Source organism: Andrena cerasifolii, chromosome 9 (genome assembly GCF_050908995.1).
Source record: "Andrena cerasifolii isolate SP2316 chromosome 9, iyAndCera1_principal, whole genome shotgun sequence".
NCBI lineage: Eukaryota > Metazoa > Arthropoda > Insecta > Hymenoptera > Andrenidae > Andrena > Andrena cerasifolii.
Genome location: NC_135126.1, coordinates 12,119,880 through 12,144,331, shown reverse-complemented (window position 1 = coordinate 12,144,331; position 24,452 = coordinate 12,119,880). Strand labels below are relative to the sequence as shown.

General features: G+C 48.9%; 1 protein-coding gene across 2 annotated transcripts in view; it reads left to right on the top strand.

The window, feature by feature from the left end:
- Positions 1–24,452, top strand: part of LOC143373268 (irregular chiasm C-roughest protein) — a 280,817-nt gene that overhangs the window by 108,355 nt on the left and 148,010 nt on the right. The window contains exon 1 of one of the 2 annotated variants that reach the window (XM_076820369.1): positions 18,301–19,180. The exons of the other annotated variant lie outside the window; for it this stretch is intronic. Coding sequence (XP_076676484.1) covers positions 19,050–19,180 — 131 coding nt within the window. The 5' untranslated portion in view covers positions 18,301–19,049. Of the gene's footprint in view, positions 1–18,300; positions 19,181–24,452 lie in introns of those variants that run through there. 2 annotated transcript variants of the gene reach the window in all.

Genomic DNA, 24,452 nt, shown 5'->3' with positions numbered 1-24,452 from the left:
GGACATAATCCTCGACTCGACGGGCATGGTGCCAGGCTCAGAGTTCGATGAAGAAGCAGACCGCGCGAACAGTGTTCCCGCTTGTTTCTATTGCATTCCGTGTATTTCGGGGGGAAACTGCGGCTGTGAAATATATAAAATCACATGGGAGAATTAACTCTAAGTAAGACAAGTAGTGTTCCTGATTTCTCTATATTTTTTGTTTCTCGAGAAATCGGTAATGAGATCATATTTCTTGAGAATTCTCGAGAATTCATTAGGTACTTAATTCAGTATACAATTTTTCTAAATTTTTCAATAAGAATTTAAGAGCACCTTTAGCAGTTAATAATATCCAATCTTCTGTACTGTGATTTTCTATTGGAATTCATATAGGTTTTAATGTTATTAATAAGCGATTAAGTAGTATTACATTCATTCACGAAAATAAATGAGATTTATAATATTTTTTCTAGACTTAAGTTTCTCGAGAAATTATAGTATTTCTCGAGAAATAAATAAGCGATTATAAAATTTCTCGAGAAATTCTCGAGAAAGCATTCTCGAGAAGGAACACTAAAGACAAGGGAAGATCCCGAAGCTGGATTTACAAAAAATTCTGAAACTTTGTGAATATGTAGGGGATTTCCTCCTAATTGCAACGCAATTGTTGTTTGCTGCCCGAATTCACTCTAAGGGGGTGAAATTAACCCCTGAAAATTCGGCTGTAAGAGATAGAAATATTTTCTAAATAATTATGAAACTGCATAATCCTTTTTTTCATACAAATTCCACCACGGCAACCCGCTTAGAGTGAACTTGGGCAGCAAAAAAAAATGCGTTGTAATCAAGAGAAAATCCCCTACATATTCACAAAGTTTCAGAATTTTTTGAAATTCCAGGTTCAGGATCTTCCCTTGTTACTCTGAACGGAGGGTTTCCAGCACGCTTGATAATGAAGATATTCGCGTTTTCTTGTAATAAGACTTAGGAAAGGAGAATTGTTCTTTAAGGAGTTTTTCACTCCGAAGCGGAACGAAAGGAATATGTACCGAAAAAATCCTGATCAACCCTTCAGAAATACTCTGTAATTTAGGTACCTCTGTGTCCACTTTTTACATATAATCGACCAGGCTGCGTTTCGTGGGTCACGCTTGTATTATTATTGCACACCTGCCCGGCGATATTTGCAGAGAGGTTTCCGGCGAGTACAGCCGACGGAATCACAAATAGGGACTATTTGGTTAAAATATTTGAGCTACGAAATGTAATCAGTGCCCGTTTGAATAGTCTGCGACCGTTCAAACAAAGATATTTTACAGCCATAACCGTCTCGTTCCGATATGTCGAAGGTCGATCGCGAATCAAAGTGTCGTCGCGCACATCTGAATCGCGCGGGAAACTGTAACCGCGGCCTAAGGCGCAACCGAGTCGCGTACACGCGAGAAGCGGCGGAGGGGACAAACAAGCCGGGGGTGAACCGTCGCGATAAATCTCGCCGCGATTTTTGCAATTACCTCGGCCTCTTTCGTTAGACCCCGTGAGGTACGACGAGAGTTCGGGTGAATTACGTTTCTCCACGTCGGCCGGGCGCGATCTTTAAACCGACGAGCTTTCTAAGGCGTGAGAAAAGACGGCGGCTAATCCAGTCTACAAATTACCCTCCCCTGTCCCTGGTAAATTCGTAATTAGACCCGCGGACGAAGAGGAACTGCACCGACCAAACGGGAGGATATTTTTTCGTTGGCGCTAGTGGCGATCACGTGACGACGATCGTCAAACCTTTATTACTCCCCCAGTTCGATAAATCTTTCGTTGGAACAGAAAAAAAACGCCCCCGTCGCGGCGTAAACCGGGAGGAGGGTTTAACGGAGGAATTACGAGACCGTTCGGCGCCGTTTCAGCGCCTTGAATATTTCCATTTAAACTGCTGATTAATTTTCATCGCGGACTCTTTTATCCATAGAGCGAGGGCCTAGGATTATTCATCGGGACGACTCCGGGAGCCGTCCCCCGTTCGAGAGGCAGCCCGAGGCCCCGTAAATAACATTCGTCGCGCGATATTACGCCGTAAAGCGGCGCGGTTAGGCGGCCATTAGTACTCTTTCGGATTACAGCCACGCCGACGGGCCGAGTTCCTTGCTGGATAATACCGCGGCGACAGACACCCGGGGAGAGAGACAGAAGCCCTTGCCTTAATAAATGCTCACGCGGGCCCGGGATTTCGCGAGAAACTGCCGACAAAGGGGGAGCCGGGAAACAAATAATCCAGCGACACTGGGCGCGAAGCGCGGGAATCAACCATGAATATTCAAGCTGATTATTTTGTAGTTATTCATCGGTTAAGTTCGAGGGACGAGGCTGCTGGTTGCGAGTTAGTTACAGTGGCGGAGTTAAGAAGTTTGCCTTGCTCGCCACCCCCGGCCTCGTTCATCCCCCGACAAACTGCCTGCCGAGGACGTTTAACCCTCGCCTGGCGATGCTTGCCTCACTCTCGGCCAATGAATCTTACGCAAACTTTAATCACGACGACGGGAGGAATAGGTTAACGATTTTTTTCGTACCGTACCCGGTCCAGAGTACGGCGGAGAGATGGTTCAAGGTTCGCTCAGCCACCGCCGCGGCCGTACGAGGATTAATTTATCGCGGAGTCAATTGGCAACGACTCCCCGAAGCTGCAGCGTCGAGCGATCGTCGGGTCGATCGACGACCAACGATCAACTTTTATCGCAAGGGAGCCGGGGCCGTGTAGTATCGGCGCAGCTTCGATGTTAAATTCAGAGGCGGAGGCCAGGGACGAGATGCACTCGAGACGTCTCCAAGGTGGAGACTAAAGTTTCTCTTGGCTCCGAGGAGACCCTACTTCCCTTTGAACTCGCTCGCCTGGAGTAAATCATGGATTTAACATGGGCGTAGGATCCGTCGCCGCGCGTCTACCTGCCGCTCCACCTACGCAACGTCCGTGTTTTCCTTTTTCCACTTGACACGATTAACGAACTCGGCCTCGTACGCTTCGGTCGTATCTCTGCGGAACAGGCGACCAGCGACGCTCCAGATAATATCGCGAGGTTCGCGCGAGGGTCTCGCGCCAGAAATCTCATTTTCGGATGTTTCGGCAAATTCGCTGGTTAGCTCCGCGGGCTCCAGCCGCCCCCGATTCCATTCGTTCCCGCCGCAAGTTTGAAGCGGCGAGAATTGAAAAAGTTGCATCCAGGTTATGCGGTCGGGCGAGATTTTAATAATTCGCTGGGGGGGGGGAAGGGGCCAGGGAAAACTGAAAGTGAACGAGGAGCCGTTTGAGTTGCGACGAGTCTGGAATGGAAGAAATCAAAAGTTGCCTGGCACCCTGTTCTCGCGACACCCCCGCACCTCTTGGTCCATCGTTTCAACGGTCGCGAAACGAGCGACAAATCAATACACGAGTTTGCAAACCGTGTTGCGACGAAAGTGCTTACCCCTGGGGACGCGTGTTTCACGGTGGTTACGTTGTAGGCAAATGTAAAACAGAAAAGAAATAACGGTGAATAGCAGAGGGGACGAATGTCAACAGGTCAATTGATGTTTTTGAACCGCGGCGATAACCGCTGAAAAAAACGATTTCACGTCGCTAACCACTGATCGGTACGCGCGTCGCACAGTGGGGAAATTTTGCGATTTTATGGCCAAAAGTACAGAAATGAAATTTTTTTAATTTTACAAATTTAATACAAATGTCAATTGAAGAACTATATCCATTTTCGCGGTGAAAACCTCAAAACTTATTTTTAATATATATAAAATTCGGCACTTTTACGTTTTAATATATGAGAAACTAAATTATCCGAAAACAGCACTTACAAAAATTACGAACTATAAAATTTTTTTTATTATTTACATTTATACACTTTTTTCTCTGTTAGAGCATGCCTCTGCTACAGTGCAGCAGGGCAACAAACACACATAATGCAAACAATCAAACAGAGCATCGAAGCTGAATAATATCGTATAAAAAAGAATAAAAAGGTTTGTAATGTATAACATGTGAACCAGTCTCGGTCACAGTTATGTCGTATGTTAGACAAGACACACTGGATCGTGTTTAAAAAAAATGCATATAATTACAAGATTAACAACTATTAGCAATTAATAATTGCATTTATAGAATCAAAATAGTCCAACGTGAAATAGGAATGAAAATCATTGCAGGATATTATGGGATTGACAACTATTTTATGTATTGAAAATTGATTCTTATATGAAAAGGTTATTTCTGAAACACTACTTTAAAATTTGTATAAATTACGTGTTAAAAACCGAAGCATAATTATTTTGAGGACAAAAAGATATCTTACGCACCACCAGGAATTGAATCCATGCCTTGAAATTATTTTCAGATCTTTGGATAACACAATATAAGTGTTTGAAGCAACTCGAAAATCTGGATTAATTCTTTACGATCGGTTTAACCTCACGTGAACATAAACATTTGCGAGTCTATACGAGTTTTGTATTAAAACATTTAACAGTAAAATTGGGTGGCATTTGATACTCGTATTAGTTCTTCAATTGACATTTGCATTTATTTTGTCGAATTGAAAAATTTATTTTTGTGGTTTCGGCCATAAAATCGCGAAATTTCCCCACAGTGCATCGTTCTAAATTAATTACTCTTGTGTTGAGTGGATCCGCCAACTTTTTCGTTGGCTAAAAAGTGGAGGATGAATAAAATTGTGATACCCACGGCTGCGTAGCGCGCGCTTGTTTGCTGCGAGGGTCGGAAATTAAGAGAAAATTTTGCGAGCGCGTACGTTCAGATGGACGATGAGTCGCGGTGGCCTATCGACTCTTTATCGGAGAAGAGAGGAATCGATTCGATCCGAGCGATGAAGTCGAGTGAACCGGGTCGTCTGTGGAAGCTTCCGTTCGCATTTCGATCGGCGTTCTTTATTGTTCGAAACTTGCACCCCCCTCCACCCCTTATATTTTTCCCTTGATTTTACTCTTTATCCAGGAATAGCTCGGCTGCCATAATAACCGCGTGGAAAGAATAGATGAGAGAGAGTAATTCTTGCTCTGAGAAGAGTCCCATCGCGATATATATTCATCCTCGGTTCTCTCCTTCCTTCTTTCATTCGCTCTCCACTCTGCTCTCTCACCTCCTCCGCTTCCCTGTCCCTGTCCGCCTCGTTGGCTGCAGTCCACTGTTTGTCACCGCAGTTTCTCCGGCTGAGCATTGTGCCTGCGCTTCTCCCCTTCGTCGTCTTCTTCCCGGCTCTCCTCCCTCGATCCTCTTGGCCACCCCTTTCTTCGTCGTCCCCCTTGTCGTCTGTGTTACGTTTCTCGTTACGCTTCTCCGTCGTCCCTGCCCGTTCCCCGTGTATTTTCGGACGTGGAAACCCGAAGGAACGGTTCAACGACCCCGCTCGTTCCTGAAAATCCGGGACGCGTATGCATGCGCCGACTGACGAGCACCGAGGAAAATCGTGATTGATCGTCGTTTTACCGACAACGTTTTCACCGGGCTCCCCTTAACGAGGGCTTGATACGATTCCTTGGTTCTTGCCCGGCTGTTCCCGTCGTCGTCGCGGCGAAAAATGGTCGTCGATTCCGTCTCCTAATTAGACGGAAGTTATGGTCGCGACGACGGAGACCCGCCCCGTCGATTGGTGTCCCCCCGATCGTGGGAAGTTACTTGTTCGCTGTGGAATCGGTGATCGATGGCGACATCCCTCGATTAGCAACCGCTGTCGCGCCGATCTGCTATTCTTCGACTCGCCCGCGCGGAATTGGAAAGCGAGAGATCGCTGTCTGACTTTTCACTTGTTGCGTTACTGGAAACAGGAGTAATAAAGGAGTGTATTTTCCATAGGTACTTCGCGCGACCTCCTCGAGCCCCTACTTCCACCTCCGTTCACCATCCCCTTTCTTCCTGGCAGCCTCGCCGCGAAACAACGCCGACTGCATTATCGATCTCGCATCAAATTAATGGAGAACAAGTGTAATCTCGTGCATGAAACCAGCGCTCTCTCGGACATCTCTTTCCAGCGCTCCCCAACGCGGGCGCGGACGTAATTCCGGGGTTGTGCGCGTTCCGGACAAATTGACCCCATAGTTTAATGGCGCGCTGAGTTTCGGGTAGTTGTACCGCGGCAGATAATGGAGTCGGGGCTCTATATTCGAATGATAATATTCGAAAGGCGGCATCCTATTTCGAACGAGTGGAAATGGCTCGTGCCCGCTCGAAACCGCTTCGTTGCCGCCATCGTCGACGGCGAAACGGACCGTAAATGACTCGTATAATCGGATCCGCCGTTAATTTGCGGTCCTGAAAGCAAGGATAACAAGGCGGCGGGGCGGCCGGCTGTGCGCTCGGTCGTCCTTTTCAATCGCACCACCGGCAGATCGAAAGCGACGAAAAAATGGGTCGGGGCACTCGCGCCTGAAGGAGGAAAAGGAACAGAGGGAAAAGAAGAGCGGCGAGGTTTTTACGAGGACATTTACGATCGCCGGCGATTCGTGTGTCGGTGCTTTATTCGTCCACCGGCGTGGAAGATAAAGTGGTTAAGAGTGGTGTTTATGGATTCGAATCGAGCGATAATCCGCTGCGCATCGGTGCATCGGCGTGCAAGCTGTTATTAAGTACTCTTTTCGAAAGCACCTTCGACGCAAGGAGTACGCAGGAAGGTGGAGGAAGCACGGCCACGCCGTACAAACGGACTGGTGTTTTTCGGCTGCAGATGGCACGATTAGCCACGTAATCACTAGTTTCACTGGCTAACGCTCAATAGTCGTTTCGCCAACTTCTATTGCTAATTACTTTGGAACTTTCAATCAATCTGATTATCCCTCCGAATGGTTCCATTAAAACCTCGTAACGCCAGGCTACTGGCACTTAATTCCCGCGCTCGAAGCCGGCAGAGAAATCACGAGCGATAATCGCAGTCACCTCGGAGTCATTGTTCCCCGGTTGTTTCAAAACCCATTAAAATCCCACCGTATGTACCCCTCCACTTGCGGTATCTCTCCCCCTTCAATTTAACGGCGAGCAGATAACCATTCGACGGGAAATATTTTAAAGCAGATTACTTCTCACGGAACGCAGTACCTCGGCGGTTGTCTAATCGAGCGACACGCGCGAGCGCGTGCACGCTGCGCACGCAGGAAATCGGCGAGAGGTTCGCGTTCGCGGGCGAGCCTCGAATACGCGCTCGAAAGAGAGGTTCCATGGAATTTCGATAACGGCTGACGATCACGCAACCGTCGGCACGCACGCTAAGCCACGGGTAGTGCGCTTAATTTCAGGAAACCCTGCTCAGCGTGATCTCGTTCGTCTCTTGTTCGAGGATGCCGTTGATCCTTAACAAAGGCGACGATGTCCCGCGGCATTCGCGCCCGAATTTCCATCGTTACGCCATTAAACATCCCCCCGTCGCGTTCATTTTTTCCGCGCCTTCACTTTTTAGTCGCCATTGCAAAGGAGAATCCGGTAATACCAGCATCCAGAACGCTTATTAATAGGCGAGCATCGGGACATAGAGCTTGGCGAAACACGAGAAAAACGTCACCAGTGTATCCCGGCAAAGGAATTCATTAACGCGGAAGCCATGCAGCGGTCCCGATCAAAGAACCCGCCGTTCCTTCAGATTCGATCGGCAAAACTCGCGGTTCAACGGGTTACCGGTTCGCCGCTGTATCCACGAGCCATGGTGGATTATTATTTCCGCCGATCAACCGGGATTTCCACTCGATTCCTGATTCTTTTGTCGTTCCTTTACGCCCGCCAGCGTGTGGACTAAGCTGGCGGCCGCGGGAGAGAACCGTTCGATTCCAGGGACGTTGATGGAAAGAGGGGTTGGGCCCCGGCACGAGGGGAGGTAAAAGAGCAAGGGAACTGCAAATAGAGTGTAGCAGGGATAATTGCTCTCGTGATGTCACGGCATTTATCAAATCCACTCCCCCGCGCCTCGGCCTCCGCGGCCTCCACGGCCCTAACTGCCGCGATGAGAACGAGCCCCAGGGCTTCCCTTCGCATTTCCAGCTACCCTATCGCAGTTCTTAACGATAAGGCCAATGCTTCTGCTGTCGGACGATCGTTTTCCATTCCCCTCTCTCTCTCTTTTCTCCCGTCGAACTTTCGTATTCGTCGCTTGTTTCGCGATTAGTCTCCTCGCTAGAAGGGTGTCGCTTCTCCAGCCGCTAGCGGACATTTCATTCGACGTGCTTGCGAAAGATTTGCTCGAGATCTGGGGAGGGCGGCCGGCTGCGGGGACTCGGTGTATCAGGAATTATTGGGCGGCTCTGCGGAATTGATCGGGGAACGATTTCCAGCGGAAAAGTTTCCGTGGGGCGGCGGCGAAACGTTCGCGAACGGCAGGCGTTCGTCGAATTCCGCTACCTTGTACTCTTGACTTCGCGCGCTCGATATCGTTCTCGGAATATGGAAACTGAGATTGGCAGCCCGGGCACCCGGAGACGCGCGTGCGATCCTCGTCGACCGGCTACGCGAATAGTTCGAATGGCTCGCGGAAATTCGCCGAGTTTAGGAACTGTCGTTCGAAGGGGAATACTCCCAGCCATGGTCAGACACATTTTAACTAGTAGTCAGGACCGCTCAACGACGCCCCGCTCTTCCGCAGGCTGCTTCCTTCGCTGCGTCTCCAAGGCGATCTTCACCGTCAGATGCTTCTGTTCAATTAAAATAGAATAGAAAGCGGAACTTTTGATGTTGCGACTGAAGATAAAGGCGGAGGGAACAAGTTCTCTGTACGAGCCGTGTTTTCTGTCCGCTTCGAGTAAGACTGTTTCGAAAAAGTGGATGTTGCTCCTGCAAGACTTGGAGATCATTAATACTCGTGCACGCAGCCAAGTTTCTTGCCAACAATACTTTTCACCGGATGATACTACGTATCTTTCGATGCCGCACTGTTGCTGTGGTCAGAAAAAAAAGCAAATTTATACGCGCACAGTCTGTTCACTGTTCTTGCTTGTGCACACGTTATTTCTGCTGTCCGAGCTGGTTCAGTGACAAACATGCTTCGAATAAATTTACTGCACAGCAGTGTCAAACCTATGCATGATTTGTGCACATTGTCCACCTTTGGGCTTCGAATGGACCAGCCGATTTCAGTCGCTTAATTGAGATGAACGTAATCAGCCACAGCGGGAAAAGGATTTTCCGGCCATCGAACAATGGGGTGCAGATGGAACGCGATCGCATTAAATGACATTCGGCCCCGATAAGTCGCGGATCGCGGTGTAATTTCCCGTCATCGGCCCTTATTAGCGGCTGGAATTATGAGCACCGCGGACGCACGAGATCCTCCGATAAATCTCTCGAGACACAATAGTTTCATTGGAAACAAACCGAGGGGGCCTTTAGAATCAATCGTCAGACAAATTATGTCTGATGCGAGACGATTCCGCTCGCGAAGGACCCATTCAATGAAACCGGACTCTCGTTCGGCTTGGACATTAAAAATTCATACGAGGGGGGACGGTTTTTTGCGATTTTATGTCGTGCAGCAGAATGTTTCTTCGCGCACAATGGGATGAAAAAGCGCATCATAATTGTACATGCTTGGCGAGGGATTAAATTGTTGTCAGAGGACATTACGTTCGAAGAATGAACTACACTTTTAATGCCTGAAGCGTCGTCTCCGCGTGTGTTTCTCGGGATTAAAAGAGAAACAGTCTTCGCGAAGTCGTCCTAATAGCGAAACACAAGCGCAGTTAATAACGCGGTGAAACGACGAAAGAATTTATTTTTACCTGTACATTTAATCGGTAGAATATGTTACGAAGCAAATCCATTTAACAAATTAGTTCTCCATTCCCGCTTCTCATACATTATACAAACTTGTGTATTCAACACATTATTGTCCAATCTCTGATATGTGTTACATTTATGTCGCGTTTACTTTATTTTGATTTTGCAAAGTGAAAGGTATTAACCTGTTAATGAATAAATGAATAACACAGTTGTTCTCGCTGCTGCCCGCGATGTTCGGGATATTCGCTGGAAAATTTGCAAACTGAATGCACTCGCCGTTAGGGTGGGGACAGCTTCTGTTCGCTTGAATCGCAAACACTTGTGGCGAACTTGACGATGGTTACAGGAGCCCACTGAAAGACAACCGTTGAAGAGGCAATAAGCGATTTTAGTGGCCACCGCGTATGGCCGCGCCTCTTTAACGTTATCGAAATTACTCTTGAGTCGTAATATTAATTTCAAGTGGTCGTTGACTTATCCGAGGCCGTGGAACCTCGACGTTCCAGGGTGCACGGCCGAAGGGAGCGTAGCGGGGCGGGCAAGGGCTGCCTCGCGCATAAAAGTCGAGTGCAGGTCTGGCGGCCCTTTTGAAGGGAATAATTCGACAAATTGGTATTTCTTTGAAAGCGCGCCACCGCAGCTCTGGAAACGGGGGTAAAATAAAAGGAACTCGGTGGCAAACGCGACAGGGGGCAAGGAAAAGAGAGAAGTCGCGCGCTGGTGCTAGACAGAAGCAGCAGAAGGAAAAGCTTAAAACGTTCGCGCTACTCGACACACTTCGTCCTCGTAGCGGTGCTCTCTCCCTCTCGTAACCTCTAGGATTCGTGTCGTAGCGTCGCCGCGAGATCGTCGTGAAACGAGACGGATGGATCGTTCGCGAGTCAAATATCGTCACCGGGATCGTTTCCCCCCGGCTGTCGATGGTAGGGTATAACATTCAATAAAAGCCCCATTGTTCTGGCTCGCGAAGCAAAGGGAACTGAACACGTGCGTACGTGAACGGGGTATTTAAAGGAACTTCATAGAATCTTTAAGTGCAAATCTCTACATGCTCGCCTGATTTTGGGTAACTGCGGGAGAGATGCTTTTAATGTTAAAAATACAAAAAGAGTGTCTCAAAATAGATACCGCGATATCTCAAGGCAAATTACTTATTTTTTAATGACAAATCTGACAATCGAAACATATTCGTGGGCTTTTTACTCTTTTTACACATTTTATTTTTATTTTATGTGTAATGAATGTGAAAGGAAGAAGGCAAGACAATTAAATTTAGAAAAGCAGAAATAATATCTGTACATATTTATTTTTCCAATTTTATTGTATTTTATAACTGCATAAATTAAAAATATGTTTCATTTTACTTTGCTTTTACTATTTTTTTTAAATAAAAAGTTAAAATTAACAAGTTTAAATGGAAAATTAAACGTTTTTCGAAATGCGGCACCACTCCAGCACGTGCGGCGTCTCTCCTAAAAAATGTATGTTTTTAGTTCCAATTTTTTAAGGGAGACAAGTATTAAAATTTTGATTTTCTTCAATGCTAGTAGTAGGACAAGATGTTCAACTAATAATATGTATCCTTGGAACAAATTTTCACTGCACACGGTGACAATTTTGGGTAAGGTGCGGCAACTGCCCCACAAATACCCTAAATCCCTTGGATTTTCACTCGCAGGGCGTTTGCCACATTTCTCTGAAAAAATATTGAAGTTGATATTAATTAGAATCGAGGGTGGTGTTTGTGGTCAGTAGCATCGAATGTATCTACATCAGAGTTTCGAAGTGTCTGTGGTCGGTTTAATTTCCCTACACAGGCTTTGTTAAAGTACACAAAGGTACTTATCCAGTAATCTCAATCGTAGTAATCGCCGACGTGAAAGCGCATCATATTAATAAAGCTTGTATCAATACGTAAAAGTAGGCGAAGATTCCAAGCTCCTCTGAAATCTACGACGGGGGAGAGGGATCATTAGATACCGTTTGAACCGCGGTGGAATAACATTGACTCTGCGAAATTGCGAAAGTCGTCGGTTAATTACGGTGCCGACCACGAGCACGGCCGGGGGAAAAAGCATACGAACGACCTGGTGAAATATGAAAGAACGGTTATAGCAATTACACGGACGGGGAACGGCTCGATTCGAATGACTGTCGCCCTCTGAAGCCGACAGACTAGGAAATCCCCGAGGATATTATTCGAAACGTCGAAATGCTGGACCAACTTCACGCATATATCTAGCCCGCGACGAGCGACGATAAAATAGCTCGATTAAGAGTCCATGACGGTGCCAGGAAAAATTCTTTTCCTCCTCGTAGTCGTGGAGCGGCGTTATTGGCAATTATCTCTCTGTTCGTCCTGGCAAAAGCTTTGGCAAACGACAGAGGATGGAGAGTGCGCATTAAGAGCACGAAATCAAAGTTATCGTCATGTAGCAGTCGCGCCTCTCTGACGGTCCCGGGGAACGGGTGAATTTTGAAAACTGAAAGGCTCCAGGTCGTTCTAGATACCAGCTGTCGCGCGAGACCTATGACGACGCAAATATGGCAGAAAAAGAGACGTTCGCCAAAAGCAGTCGACGTAGAAATGTCTAATGAATCACGCGCAATTATATCGTGCCCTAGTTCCGCTCCTCCGTGGATTACATTATCCAGCGGTCCCAGCGCGTTTTCCGCGCTCGATTGAATACATCCAGCCGCCGATATCGCGATCCAGCCACGGCCTCGTAATCGAGTTCCTCGGTCCCATTCGTTCCCCGACATTACGGAGCATCCGCAACGGACATCTCGAATTATCAGGCTCGAATTTATAATATTATCGGAAAACACTCCCCGACTTCTATCCGGAAATCCTTGCGCTCCTTATCGGCCTGATATATGGCCGTTCGGGACGTTCCTCGGGCACGTCGAAACACACGGCTACGCGCGGACCAGAGGCAAGATCCCCGGGCGAAATTAGACGGGAGCGAAGGCCAAATCGAAGGACTTGGCATCGGAGGAGTCATAAACATCCTTCGGACCCATCTCACCGACGCGACGGGGTCCTCTCGATTCAATTTACGTTCAGCCGCCCTCGCGGAGATTCCGCCTGGCGTTCTGCCACAATGGCAATATGTCCAGCCGTTTTTTTCCCCGTTTCCTCTGGCCCGGCCTCGGCTCCGCTTCTTGCCTACGAAAGTCCTAGGCAAATACGAGGGCGAAGCTTATCGCGTGGCGCGTGCTGGAAAAATCTGGCCCTCGAGTTCTGACCGCGTTCAGCCCGTATCCTCGCTTCCCGAATAAAGCGATTCCGAGGCGTGACCTGGAGCTTCCCCCGACTTTTCCAATTTATCTCCGGTTCTCGGGAGGAAAGATGATTATGACACGCCGTCGTAAGTAATTTCGAATCCGCGCTCGGAATTGCTTGATACAAATTCGTCTGTATAATAGGAGAGTGCTTGCTCCGCGATATATTTCAATGTGTCTCTGCGGCTCGCACGGGAGTGATGCTCGCGAACATTATAAATAACGCTTTTCACTGTGACGTGGAGCGGCACGATTAATTTACGAGGTAGGGAACGCTCCCGACATGGAGGCTGAATAAAAGATGAGCCGGAGGAGAATGACCGGGGCAACCAGAACTGAATCATTTTGGAAGGAGACGGGAAGGTGAAGCTGCGAGGATCGATCCGCGAGGTCACCTTATCCAAAAACTTTTAATAAAAATAGTTAATTACTCGAGGAAGCTCGGCGGATCGTTCGAGCCTCTCTCGCGCGTATTAAGTTATCCAGCCAGGAATGGCTGCAGATCGTTCCCCGAGGGTGCTGCGTCGTCGCGTTTCAGCGCATTATTCATCAATCACCAAGTGCCCGAGATAACGCTATCGACGCGAGCGCAGGACGCGGGACACGCACGCGGTGTGCTACTGTATTTTTTCACGCGTCGTTGTGCGCACGACAAGCGCAATCTCGAATCGATCTGAGCCGTGTCGACGGTGGCAGCGACCGCGCCGCGATCGACATACGTCGCGGCGATCAAATCTCCGCTAAATCAAATGCTTGGCTATGACTTTTCGTTACTCGTTCGATGGACTATAGCGATAGCGGAGACGAGAGCGCGAGTGCCTGCGAAACGATCTGTTTTAAAAGTATCCACGCGAGGCTATCTGCCCGTGGCCCGTTCGACCCCCGTGCCGGCGAAAAACGGGAACTGGAACAGCGGGGCGAAGGGAGGAGAGCCAGAGAAGCGATTTGCAGGGAGAACGTCGGGGAGGAGAGGAACTCGCGGTAGACAATAAGCAGTTTGAAAATTTAAACTGTACGAAACGTTGGAGCGTCGGAAAGCTACCATTAAGCCGGGAGGAAACGTTGTCGCTCGAAGTTTCTGTAATATTTAAGAGGAAGCCGGTCCAGGGCTGTATCCGCGATATTTTTCCGCGAGACAACACGATTTCCCGAGGAAAGCAGAGGCAGCCGGAGAGGGAATTCTTGAGAAAGGGACGCGCCACGGCTGAGGGTTCGACGTACGGCGGGAAGGAACGAGGAAACGGAAGTCCCATTCAATATTCGCAGCGGAAAGTCCCGGAGAACCCGGGTGCAGCCTCCTTAACAAGCGGCGCTAACTTGAATTTTTTCTCTTCCCCCTCCCTCTCGCGAAACGGGAGACAGGGAATAGTTCTGCGGGGGTGGGACATTAAGCGAGATTAGAAAGAGGTGCGTCTCTATTAAGCTAACAGTGATCGTGGCGCGACGTCATTCCCCCGGCGTCGTTACGTTCGGGTAATTACTCGTCGCTTCGCGCGGTTCATCGACTCCTAGCTGGTGAAAGCGATCACTGGGTGCCCGGCTGATTTCCAAGGGACGCCAGGGATCGATAGCCCGCCGGTCGAACGCGTGACAATAACAAAGTTAGAGGGTCGCCGCCACGGATCAATCCGTTAATACGGTACATTAGAAAATCAATTAAGCCGCGGTGTCTCGCTTAATCCTCGGTCCGGAGGATTTGCCAAGCAACCTTCCCGCCTGCGGAAGGACCTGTCTCCCGGAGAGCTGACGGTTCTCATCGTTTCGGAGAAAAGGAGCGCGAGGAAGGGACCGAAAGCTCAGCCTTTTCTCTCGCCTTTCCTTTATCCTATACATTTTTACGATCCCGCCAGGAGTCGCACAGGCGTCGTTGGAGCGTTACAAAAATAGAGGAGAGAAATCACTTCTCGGTCTCAGTTCTGAGAGGAAAGTGGGCATACAAGGGACGATGCTGGGGTGAGGCATTTGCACCGGGAGAAAGTTCTCATGGTAACTTCTATGGTCCCGTAGATGTCGAACCCGCAACTTTTGTAGCGCAATTGTCTGCAGAGTGTTAAAGTTGACGCACGGTAATTGGGTCTTTTGCTTGGAACTTTTGCAAGCCTCGAAATATTTACCCGCAATATCTTAATTGAAACTCCCCCCCCCCTCGATCCGTAGGACTGTCGACTGCATCGATCGAAAATATCGACACTATTCATGGAGGATGAATTTCAATTAAACCGGCTGCTGCTATGAACCGCAGGGGCCATCGCAAGTAGAGCGTAGCAAGTTCAGTTCCCCTGTCGCTCTACATACTCCTTAGTTCCGATATCTCTCTGTCTACATCGCAGTGCTCAAACTTGGAAGATCCAGCGGGCTGAGTGCATCATTACGGATTAATATCCTCCCGAGGAGCTACGTAACCTCGCACTGCCGTTCCTCGTTATCACCGTTGGTTACGCCGAACGAAATGTCACTATGCGGTTTGCTGCTGCCTTGGAATCCACCCATCGTTCTTGGGCACTTTTCAGCCTGAATTAAGTGCAGCCGATTCAGATTGTCTTCTCTCTTATTCAGGCTGCCGCTGTCTGGCTGACGTTGACCTATTTCCAACTTGATACACGGCTTTTTAAATTCCGTGGCAGGATGTTCCTTGCGGGGGGGGAGGGCAATCAAGGCAACCTCCCCTTTCGTATTCATCCGATAAGATACTTTGAATTCTTCGATCGACTTCGTCCATTCGCTGTCTCCTTAGGAAGCTCCGCTCTTGCTCTATCTTCCTTTTTCCTCGACCGTAGAATAGGAAGGATGATTTTAAATCAATGGAGCGATCAAATAGGGATACTCTTAAAAATTTGTCCTAAATTTGTGAGCCGGCAGATTCAGGGCCCGAGCCAAAGATGGGCAAAAGAATTATTTGAAATCGAAATTTCTTGCACAAATTTTTATTTCAAATAATTCTTTGTCCACCTCTGGCCCGCGCGTATGAAGGGTGAGCAAACATTGGGGTCCCAAAATGCCCTCAGCGACTTACCATTTTCCTTCAAGAACATTGTCACCGGGTCTCGGTTTGAACCGTCGTAGCGGTAGGACGTGTTCTGCTATCGCTCGTATTTACTTACGTGTGCTATATTCTGCTAACTATACATTGTGTTCAAGTGTCGCAAAAGTGTCTGTGATTTAATGTTTTTTTTTTACTTGTATTCGTGGTCAGCCATGTGAACAGATCTCATTGTCGTAAATGATTGCCTCTGGTATCGGAGATGCTCACTCTCATCGTTTGTTAAGCAGCACAGTAGCTAACACTGCAATGTCTTCCTCAAAAGGAGCATACGCTCAAGTAGCTCAAAATGCTAATTTCCCAAAGAAAGAACATCTCTCAACATCACAAGGGCAACCTCTCAAACACAAAGTATCATAAAAGAACAAGGGCGGATCAAGGGACGAAACTACTTCACAAACTTCTACACTGCAAAAAACAAAGCCATGGTACGCTCATAAAGGTTTTTCTCGCGAATTTATTGTTACCATAAATCGTTGCAGAGCGGACCATTATAACTTGAAAGCATCACTGGCTCGCATTGGAATTGTTAATAATCCGAAATGTGATTTTAAAATTAAGATCAAAGTATAAATCATATTGTCTGGCAATGCTATCTCTACAATGCTCAGCGATCACAGCTAATTAGGCAACTACAGAAGCTCAAATTTCAATTACCATTAAGTATATAAATGTTAATCGCTCTACCAACTATTAGTGCGTATTTATATATTTACAACTTCCCGAAAAACTGTAACTTAAGAATCTAATGTACAAATCGAACAAAATGTAAGTACTCAGGTATAGCTGAAATGAACCTCACCCGAGGTTCCAAAAGCTTAATAAATAAAAAAAAAGCATTGTCACCGGGAAACTCTTGAATTGCAGAGAAATATTACAAAATTGTAGGTGGAGGTCGCTATTCTTCAGGGAGACCCCTTCGAAGTCGTGATTCCATCCCCACTCTACTGTCTCCCCTGCCTTTACTGTCGCGTATGAATGTAAAATATTCAACGTCGCCGAGTTCCCGGTTACGGGGCAATATTCCCTCCAGACAGCGTGTAACGTCGGCGTAACTCTCGTTATCATCGTCGGCCGCTGTCGCTGGAGAGTTTCCTACTTGCAGGGAGATTCTCCGCTACGCGTCGCCGTCGTCATCGTCACCATCATCGTCGTCATCCTCGGCGTCATTCCCCTACATACACGCTTTACCTACATTCCTCCTCGAGGACGCATGCCGCAGGATCGAGCGGCGCTTGCGCTCCGATTCGTGGTGCGCGCACGCTGCCAAACGATTCCGAATGCATTCAAAATTTCATGACGAGCACTCTCGCAAGCCGGCCGCGTTCCGAGCCGAAGGAAGCGAGCAAGTGTATCCCCTGCCGCGAACGCGGGCAAATATTTGCCGGTGGCAAACGTTTACCCTTCGGCAGAGCGAAACCTAAGCTCTGAAGACATATCGCGCTTAAGGCTGCGCTATTATACGAGCAAACGTCTGACCCGGCCTGTTTGATATTCCGAGACGTCCCGAGACGTCCGAGCAGACGCCACGGTTTCACCTTAAGCTTGTCTCGCTCAACGTCTGGGGATCCTCGTTAACGCTCCCTCGAACAGCGCGGCAACGAGCTCGAAAAGGTCGATCGAACCGGTCGGCGTTGTCCCCCGGTAGCACGCGGGACCGCGGGCGCGGGTCGTTCGAAAACTCCACGGAAGGGTTGCCAGCCGTTCCGTGACCTTTGCTCGGATGTCGCGTATATATTCATACGGTACAGTCAGCGTCTGTGCGCGGCCGTTGACGCGTAGAGACCCGTAGAGGTCTCTTTACCCGGGGCCTTCATTATCCCGTACGTACGTACTTACCGAAACATTTCACGAGGATACGTACTCCCGCAGGAGAGGAGAGCGCACGCGCGAACGCACCGCGTCTCTGTCGTTCCCTCTCCGTTGCACCCCCTCCTCGCGGGGTTCCCTTTCGCTCGGATCGTACCCCTTGCCGTGTCTTCTCCCACCGCGGGGGCAGCCCGCCACGCGACCGTAGCCCCCACCAGAAGCGTGAGCGTGTGTCACGCTCCGGGTAGCTCGGTGCGTGCCCATTAGAAAGAGGGGGTAAGGGGCGCGTGTGCCCTACGCGAGGCGGCTGGCGGGGGCGCGCTGCGCGGCCCGTGGTGGGGATGCAACTACGGTCGACCGAGAACTCGCCAGTAGTTTCGTATCAACTCTCGCGCGAGTCGGATGTCGGCTGAGCTGCGTCACGCTCTCGCCCCCGTTGCCGTTGCCGTCGCCGTTTTCGTCGTCACCGTCGTCGACGTCCTTGCTCCGAAGTCAGTGGATTGCGAAGAACTGGTCAGACGGCTGGAGCTTGTCGATCGCGATCGCCTTCGTGTTTCGCGCGTGCACCTCGACCATCGTCCACGTCCTTGCGTGGGCACCGACGCGTCGCGTCGCGATCCTTCCACCCAGGTACACCGGTGGAAAACACGCGAGTGCATAGCCGTGCTCCTTCACGCGCGGAATCCCGTGATGCTGCACGTTGGAGGACGAAGATCGTCGAGGCACCTCGACACCCTCTCGATCGCTTCCTCCTGACAGTCGTGAGCCTCGTGCAACCCCCTTCTCGCCGACGAGCCGACGAGATAGTGGTGCTCCTCCTGCTCCTGGGACAATGTCGTCGCAGTGATATAGTGGATAGAGAGCCTGGCCCCCGGTGCTGGTGGATGGATTACCTTGTCGCGGATAAGTGGCACTCGGTGTGAGACGCGAACAGTGGTCCCGTACGCGTCCACTTGTCCAGTGTGTGATCACCAGAGTGTGCCGTGTGCTACTGCATATACTACCAGCACGTGTGACAGTTGCTAGTTTACCCCGCGAACACCGAGCTGGTCGGATTTACAAACGTGACCGTACGCATTTGACGCGGGATTCTCGTACATATTTTGGTGTTAGCCGGTGCCTGTTCAAGCCGAGCGTGGCTCCCTGAGCAATGTTTGTATAGTGCGTTCACATCGGTTTGCAGTGACGATGATGCACGGATTCCTTGCCCCGGACACCATGGATTTCTCTACTCTGGACGCAGTGACGGCGCGTCGTGTTCCTGCCAAGGATAACATGGATCACGCGAGGAGAGGACCAACGAGACGGCCGCTCGACGGGTGAGTCGAGAATCATTTTCAGAGTGTCCGAGGCGACCCTTATCTCGGCGGTGGCTTTTCGACCGTAGCTTTAAGAAAGTCTCCGTTCGGAGCAAGCAACTCCGTTGGGCAATTTCGAGCTTCCTTCGTGTATAAGTGTGTATACGTCCCGAGACCCCATGCGCAGGGGGTAGAAAACTCGGTGCAACGAACCATCCCCTCGTGTTTACGTACACGTGTTAATCCTCCGTCTGTGGCTGAGAAAAAGCACGCTAGCCGGCGAGACACGGCTGCGGAAAAAAGGAGGAGGTTCGCTCGGAGAATTCGTCGACGCTTGAAATCGCGGCTTGCTTCGGAGCGAAATTTCGCGCGAACGTCTCGCCACTGGCGACGATTTCTGGGGGGGCTGGTGTTACGCGTGTCCGTGCCGCGAGTCTTAAAATATTCACGATGCGATCGATATCCCGCGGTAGTCGCGATACGTGACTTCGATTGACGACGCAACAGCACACGACGTAGGAGACAGGGATTCGGATATTCGGTTTGATTCAGGGGTCGGGGACGGGGCTAGATAAATCTGAGGCACGCGTCGTTAAAGTATCGATCTCTCGAATAAGCGGGCTGTATGGGGCAGGAATTAAATGGCGCGCGAGGGAATTTAAAGCCATTAGCCCCCACGAAGAAATTTACGTGGTCGATATGAAAACGTTGCCGGGCCCCTTTTACAGATAAGCCGACGGCAAGATGCGCCATAGATGATCGCTACTGGTGATTAATGGGCGCGTTAATGCGCGGTACATAATTAACGAGGGAATGGATTTGTCGAAAACAGTCAGTGGCGATTCGCCGTTGCGAGTATCGCGCTACGTGAAAAACATGTGTGGCGTTGTTCACCAGATGTTTGGTGACGTCAACGTACTTGGTGGCCAAACGAAATGAAATACTTTAACCCTGAGCTATTAATTACTAGCTTTACTACTCGGCTTCGCTCGAAATTTAGGTTTTGATTTTATAAACAAACACTTTTGTTTTTAACTTTTTTTGGTGAAAATAGTCACATTCATCTGGATTAGTAAATCATAATAGGCCGAGGCACATTTCGTAATCCCAGAGCTTATCGTTCGAAAGTTTTTAGGCGACAGACAAACGCACAAACACATAGAAGCCTTCTGCTTTATATATTAAGATGCAGGCTACCTCGTGGGGGAATATACTGCAAATATTTGCCCTGGCTGTAAGTTTCGAAAGTCTATGCATACATTGAAGGGGTTTGCCACGCGGTTGATAGCACTGGCAATTAAGGGTTGAATATACGGCCCAAAGGTTGTCGCAGTATTCGTTGATTACTTCCCTTTCGTTCACTTTAAAAGAAAATGGCACACCGTAGTCAGATTGGCACTTACCTTTTAATACAGTTTTCAACCACATCGAGCTTTTGCAACTGCGGAATCTTCTTAAACGTACGCTGGAGATGGTCACGCAGTAATGCTTCGAAATCTCCGAGTTCCTTTGCGGAGAGGGCTCTTAATGAAAGTTTACGTTCATCTATCGCGCAGGTTCATAGATTCAATTAGGTACACATTATTTACATTTACTTTGAACAAGTTGCTCGAGTATCAAGTCGTTTCAAACCATCGTCCCGGCTTCAAGAAACTTGGCCGAAACGAAAACTTCAGGGCACATTATGAATTCTTGGCAGGGATCGTGCGCGAGCTAGAGGCAATCGAAATTCTGCGATTCTAGGCAGTGGGTTAATTCAGCCTAATAGCGTAGGGGTGCTCGGATCTAGACCATTTTGTTACTTCGATAACGGAACCCTGGGCCGGGCAAAGTTGCCCCGAAGTCACCGGGATCCTCGCTTCTCTCGCGTCTCGCTGGATTAGAAAATAATTATTTGACACGCGTGCATATGCAAACGACAGGTGCGCGTACTAAGTAGAGTTGAAAAATTCTTGCTACCGTTTGAGTTGCACCGACGCCGAGACCTTAATTCCACCCCCTTGACGACTCTGTGATATTAAGCGACGCTTGAACGAGGGCTGCCTGTAATCTCGCCTTAAAGATACAGGATTAGAGGGGGGGACGGCGAAAAAGCCGCGGGAAGCCTGGAATAATTTCAGGACAAAAGCGACACGAAAAAGCCCCCGGTGTTCGTCGGCGGTTGCCGTTTTTACGCGGGGCCACGAATGTCAATGCGTCCTCTGCGTGGCGCGCATTTGCCTAATGCCCGAAATCCTCGTGACCTCGTGTCTCGTAATCCGAGCGTGTATTTTAATTGGCTCACCGCGGCTACATTTTCCATGACGCTACGTGAAATAACGGCAGAGAAGATGTAACCGCGGCTTTAGCTCCTTCGTTACGCGACCTACAGTTCTCCTTCCTTCTCCGCTGTCCTCGTATCTGCACGCGTGTTACCCTTTTCCTTCCCTCCTATTTCTTTTATTTCTTCTCTCTGTGCACCCGTACGTGCATGCATGCATGCCTACATGCTAGGGAACGGTCGAAGCGTTCGCATTCGCGTTTCATAATCCTACGGTTTTAATCGCACCGTTGCGGAGAAGTTCGCCCCGCGGTACCGATAGCCCACGCTGCTGTCGACCTGTGCGCGAAAACGAACGAGGGAACGAACGAACGAGCGAAGATAACCCAATTTTCGCGACCGGCAGTTTTATCGACGCGCACCGCCGCATTACCCGCGCCCTACCCCCGTCCCGTTTCTTGCGGCCGGCGAGTATTGTTTCGTGTTGTAATAATAGAGAATAAAAATGGGAAGCAGACTCTCAGCCACCCCATCGCCGGGTTAACGATACTACCCCGTTTCCGTTCCTGTTCGGTTCCGCGCAAGGAGGTTCAGCTACGTGTCTCGCGTGGTCTGTTACCCAAGTCGCTCAAGACCGTACAATAACACGCGTAAATGGACTCGCCTGGAGGCATACACGTAATCGGAACACGTATTATCCATTCGTTACCGCATCGGAAAGCGCCCGTCGTATTTTCGACGGATTTAATTGATGAAAGGGAGCGGAAAGCTCCGAGCGTCGATGGAGACCCACGGGCGGGCTTTGTGTTCCCTTTTATCTGAAAATAATGAGTTGCTTCGTGTTTTACGCGAAAGCGAGCGGAGTGATACACCCAGACGGGAGAGGATACCGTGGAGTCTCGCGTGAGCGTCAATATTTTCATTTTCAATCTAGTCGAGCCCAACACGCTGCAGCGGATTGTTTCCTATTTCGAATGGAATTACAAAAAGAAGGGACGGAGAGATCCCTTTCTCCCTCTTTCTCTCTCTTTCTCTCTCTCTCTCTCTTGATGGAGAGAAAAAGTGGAGCGAACGTATCGCAAGGGGAATGGGATATTACCGGGACATTTTAACGACCAACAAAGACCCGTCTCCGACTGAAAATTCGAACTTGGATATCGTCTCGTTTCGCGAAACTGCCGGCTCCGAGCCCCTCGCGCTGCTCAGTTTCGGAATACGATCGCGAGCAACGATACCGCGCGCCTGAATTACTGTACCAGAACCGAGCTGCCGCGCGCGCCCGTACCAATTTCAAATCGAAAATAATCCTTTTATTCTCCCCTTTGCCGCGGAATCCGATTGGATCCAAACTACGGAAGCGGAGCCAAATCCCGTCGCGGGAGGGGTGCCTCCTCGCGGAGCGGAAAAAAAAAAGGCCACTTAGCATCCCGCGGAAATATAATACAAAGCCGTGGGTGAGAGCGAACGGGGAAAGGGTGTTCCTCGTAATAAAACAAGGGGAAAAAGGGGTGGGGAAACACCTTCGGAACGGTGTTGCAGCGTCGAAAGTTTGACCTGGTTCCGCGAAATTATCCTCCCATTTGGCAGCCGCGTTGCCAACCTCCGCGCTTCGCCATAAAACCCCTCGAAAAGAGGGAAATAGCATCGTAGCGATGGGGCGGGGGTTTCGAATTCCCTCCGTCGCGTCGGCGGCTGAGAAGGAATCGTAAAGAAGCATACGCTGTCGTAAAGCTAACGGTAATACGGTGCCGTGGCAATTTTTGGTTCAGGCCGATAGCCCGGTGTCTTCTTATTTCGTGGCCCGGTTTTTACTGCGCCCCCGGCGATCGCGACGACCCGTGGAAAGCTACAAAAGAAGGAACGGATCGACCGAGCGGAGTCTCCCGCTAGCCGAGAGTGCGCGATCGTTGACGTTTCAACGCTTAAATCCGCGCAACGACTCCGCGAAGCGTTGTTAATGCGGCGTTAATTCGCTTTAACGCGTTGCGTACAGGCACGCGCGGATTTCCCTCCGTGACGGGGGTGGTATTACGGAAACTATGAAAACGGAGTCGCGAAACACCGCGTTGGGCCGGGCAAGCGAAACACAGTGCAATTATGCTCGGATCTCGCGAAATTGCCCTGAAATCTGCCTCCTCGAGCTTTGAAATCGCGAGGGCACTTCATCGAGTACGGGAGACCGGGGCAGGTTGTAAGAAAAAAAGGTTTTCACATTTCTTTCTCGAAAGTGTTTTCCTCGACCAGGAAATAATTTGCGTGATTTACTACTTACGTATGTGGTGAACTAATTGCGCGAAAGTACGTGACAAAATCTTGGACACTTAGACATCTAGCTTCATCTTAAACAAATCTGAACCTTTGTTACAATGTGCCGCAGTCCCGGCGTAAATTGTAACGCATCTATTTTACTTATTTAAATACAAATATGAACACAAATATACATTTTTAAATTAATGTAAATGAAAACACATATCATTATTAAACATTTGATATACGCGAGTTAAACAATAATTGCTTATTCATCTGATTCTATCAAAATATTCTGTTTCGCTTTCTTTACTTTTGTCTTTATACTTTTTTATACTTCTTGGATTCTCGATTGTTCTCTTGTGCGTCTAGAGCATCTTTTTCTGGTGTGTCAGCAAATAGCTTGCTTTATCACCATTTAGAGCGGAGGGACTAGTAGCATGTTACAATTTACCCCGAGCTTGAATGTTTGCTTTTTAACACAGCAAACGAGAAACTAAACATCAAATTACTAAATTGCGTACACATTATAACAAACCAATGTGTACTGATTCGTGTGCGACCAAAAATCATAAATTCAAACGGTTTCTAATGACGGTTAATTGAAATAAAAGTGCTAAGACAATATTTACTTACGTGCTCTAAATACTAAAATTCTGGGCTGTAACCACAAATTGAATACATAACGCTTGTCTGTGTCACTAAAACCGACGGTGCTGATATCGTGAAGCAGCTGTCGCATGCTGTGCGAACAAAAGATTTCGTCCAAAAGATTATCGTTCAAAA